The sequence below is a fragment of the Chinchilla lanigera genome, unplaced genomic scaffold, assembly GCF_000276665.1.
Source record: "Chinchilla lanigera isolate Chin_1 unplaced genomic scaffold, ChiLan1.0 scaffold00192, whole genome shotgun sequence".
NCBI lineage: Eukaryota > Metazoa > Chordata > Mammalia > Rodentia > Chinchillidae > Chinchilla > Chinchilla lanigera.
In genome coordinates this window covers 908,880-911,919 of record NW_004955593.1, presented here as the reverse complement: position 1 = coordinate 911,919, position 3,040 = coordinate 908,880, and the positions used below count along the sequence as shown (strand labels likewise).

The 3,040-nt window shown below is 36.0% G+C and overlaps 1 protein-coding gene across 1 annotated transcript; it reads right to left on the bottom strand.

Moving 5' to 3' along the window:
- Positions 1 to 279, bottom strand: LOC102021406 (histone H2A; the record flags this gene model as incomplete). Its single annotated transcript, XM_005414637.2, is given in 1 exon segment — positions 1 to 279. A coding segment is annotated over 1 exon segment (199 nt), but the record flags the coding sequence as incomplete, so codon positions are not given.
- Positions 280 to 3,040: the final 2,761 nt, after the last annotated feature.

Below are 3,040 nucleotides of genomic sequence, written 5' to 3'. Positions count from 1 at the left end.
CCAGTATGTTTGCTGTCAGGTACTCCAGAATACCAGCGAGGAAAACTGCTGTGGTGGAGGACAGCCTCGGGGCATAGCCCCCCTGTCTCAGGTGACGCTCCACGGGGCTCACGGGGAACTGAAGCTCCGCTCTTGAAGACCGGGACACCGCCTGCCTCCTGGACTTGTGGGATTTCCTCCGACTTTTCTTGCCAGCCATCGCCTTTGACAGCGGCTGCCCCAGCCTGAACGTGTCTTCTGGCCTTAGCCTCGCAGAGTCACTGAGCTTACAGCCACTCTGTACCTCCTATGGGTCAGGAGGGTGCTTTGTGACATTGTGGGCTAAGTGATGTCATTGGTGGCCACTCAGGTCTGGCCTGCCCTCTGTCTCAGCAGGTGCATGATATGAAGCTAGTGGCCCTAGTCCCTGGATAGATTTGTGAGGGAACTCTTTTCTTCTACTAAATTTTCACATTCATGGAAATCTTCTGTTCCAATGAAAACAATACCTGTTGTTTATCATACTATTCAGTTTCTGGGGTCACAGCCTTGCATTGCCTTTGAGTGCTTTGCATTCCTCTGTAAGCCACTGGCCCAGAAAGGACTACAGAATACCTTTCCCACTTGAGGACCTTTTGTGTCACTGATCATGGTCCAAACAAAACAAGTTTCCTTCCGTTTATACCCTTACTTGCACATTCATGATGAATATCTTTTTGTTTTATCTTTGGTTATCCATTTAAATATTTATGACAGCAGTAAATCTGTCTCATGAATTAGGCTCACTCTGTTACCTCTCTTTGAGGGTTACCTTATATTTTTTTAGACTCTAAGTTTCTAACAGGAACATTATTCAAGGGAAACCTTTGCCTTGCCTATGGATTTACTTCTAGACTTCCTTGGTCTCTGAAGATTTTTACAACTCTGTATGTTGTAGTCATTAATAAGCACACAACGTGTAGTAGAGTTTCAGTTTCCCTCCTGTCTTAGAAGTAATCAAAATTTTTCCATCACTTGTATTTTCATCTCAGCATACCTGATTAGTCTTCATATTTATGTTTTTTGATTCTCCTTTTTACTGGTTATACTATCTTCCTGTTTATTTAATGCATGTCATATAGTTAGGAATTACTCTTTTAATATATAGCCATATCTACAGGAGTGTCATAATTTTGCATGTTTTGATAATTATCTTTACATATGTTTGAGGACATAGCCTCACCTGTCAAATTAATTTACTTAAGTAGAGCTGTGTAACCAATAATCGCCTTACTTCTCCATCATGTTTACATCCTTTTCCTGCTTTTTAAGTACGTGTTCACCCATAGAACTTTGTGGACTCTTTACAAATTTTGCTTTCTTATCTCAACATTAGTGTTATTTCTGTTCATTTATAGCTGATCAGTTGCTTTTCATTTTGCCTACCATTTTGGGGATTTTTAATTTTAATTTTCACTTTGAATAATGTTTTCAAGATTCATCCACATCACAGTGTCTATCAGGACTTCCTTATTTTGTGGCTATAAAATGTTCCATTGCATACATTATACCATATTTTGCTTATCCATTAAGAGTTGATGGACATTTGTGTTATTTGTCCTTTTTGTTATTATAAGTAATATTGCCATGGGCATTCATGTGCAAGTTGTTGTGTGAATGCATGTCTTCAGTTTCCTTGCATATATAATAAAAAGTACAACTACTCGGTTATGTGCTGAAATTTTTTATGATCCAACCTTGTGTATGTTTCTATAAATAGTTAATGATTTGCAAAAATATGTTCTCTACTATTTAAGAGAAAACAGACAATCTGTTTTGTCAGGTTTTTAGTAGTTTGTCTACTTTTTGGATCAATATAAAAGGAATTTCATGCTGTCCAGAAGGAGAACAGTTTTAGATATTTTTATCAAGGAGTTTTACTCTTTTGTGTTTACTCCTGACCTATGGCTAAAAAGTACTGTGTCTCCATCCCAAAATATCTACTAGACTGTAATTTCATTAACCTTTACTTCTGATCATGTAACTTGTGCCTACTTGATTGGTTTGGAAACTTCCCATGGGATTAGTTGAGCACAGTTCTGGATGTGTCTAGGTTGGATATGAAGCAAGACCTGGGGCACTAAATATAGTCCCTGGCCCCTTCTTCTCTGACACTATTTCCATGCTGTGCTTTCCAGCCACCAGGAACTAAGCATGTTTTCTGTGCCACACACTTCTACTATGTTTTTCCTTTGGATCCAGCTGCCCATGGACTGAATTCCCTGAAACTGTGTGCCAAATTAAAGGTCTTATACTTTCAATTGTGGGTGTCAAGTAATGTATCCCAATGATGAGAAAACTAATAGAGGGAGTAAATAAAGTTTTTCTGTCTCCATATGGTATTGATGTACTTCATTATAAATTCTTTAAAGTGAAAGAAGCTCCATTTCAATTGACATGCATAATTAATCGCTTACAATTGATTAGTTTTAAAATTCCATGAAAATAAGAAAATTGAATATTTGATTTTTTACATATACTCAATTACTATATATATACATATGTATATATATTCTCTTAGAAACTAATTCTGATCAATTTTAAGAATTCTAATTTATGTAATTTATTTACATACTTGACAAAAATCTTTATCTTTAATGCTTCATGAAAATAACTATACCTTTTCTGATTTATCAGTGTTAAACTTTGACATAAGTGTTTTCTTTTCCGTCTGGATATGTTTTTTTTTCCTAAAGTGACACACGATTATTGATCACATAGTGTAGTACTCCAGTTATTGATTAGCCATACAAAAATGTAATTCTTTTTGTAAAAACACATGATGTTGGACCATTTCCACTTTAATTATATAGCATGTATTGTTAACCATAGGCAAACGTTGTGCAGCAGACCTCTCTAATTTCTTTATCATGCATAAATGAAACTAAATTATTCTGACCATCTCATTTTGTCAAAGTAAAAAGAATTTTTATCTTGCTGACCAGAAAATTTGAGAAGGAATAAAAATCTCTGTGAGAACTTTACAAAATCTGACTCAGTTTTGATGAGCTTATTTATAAGA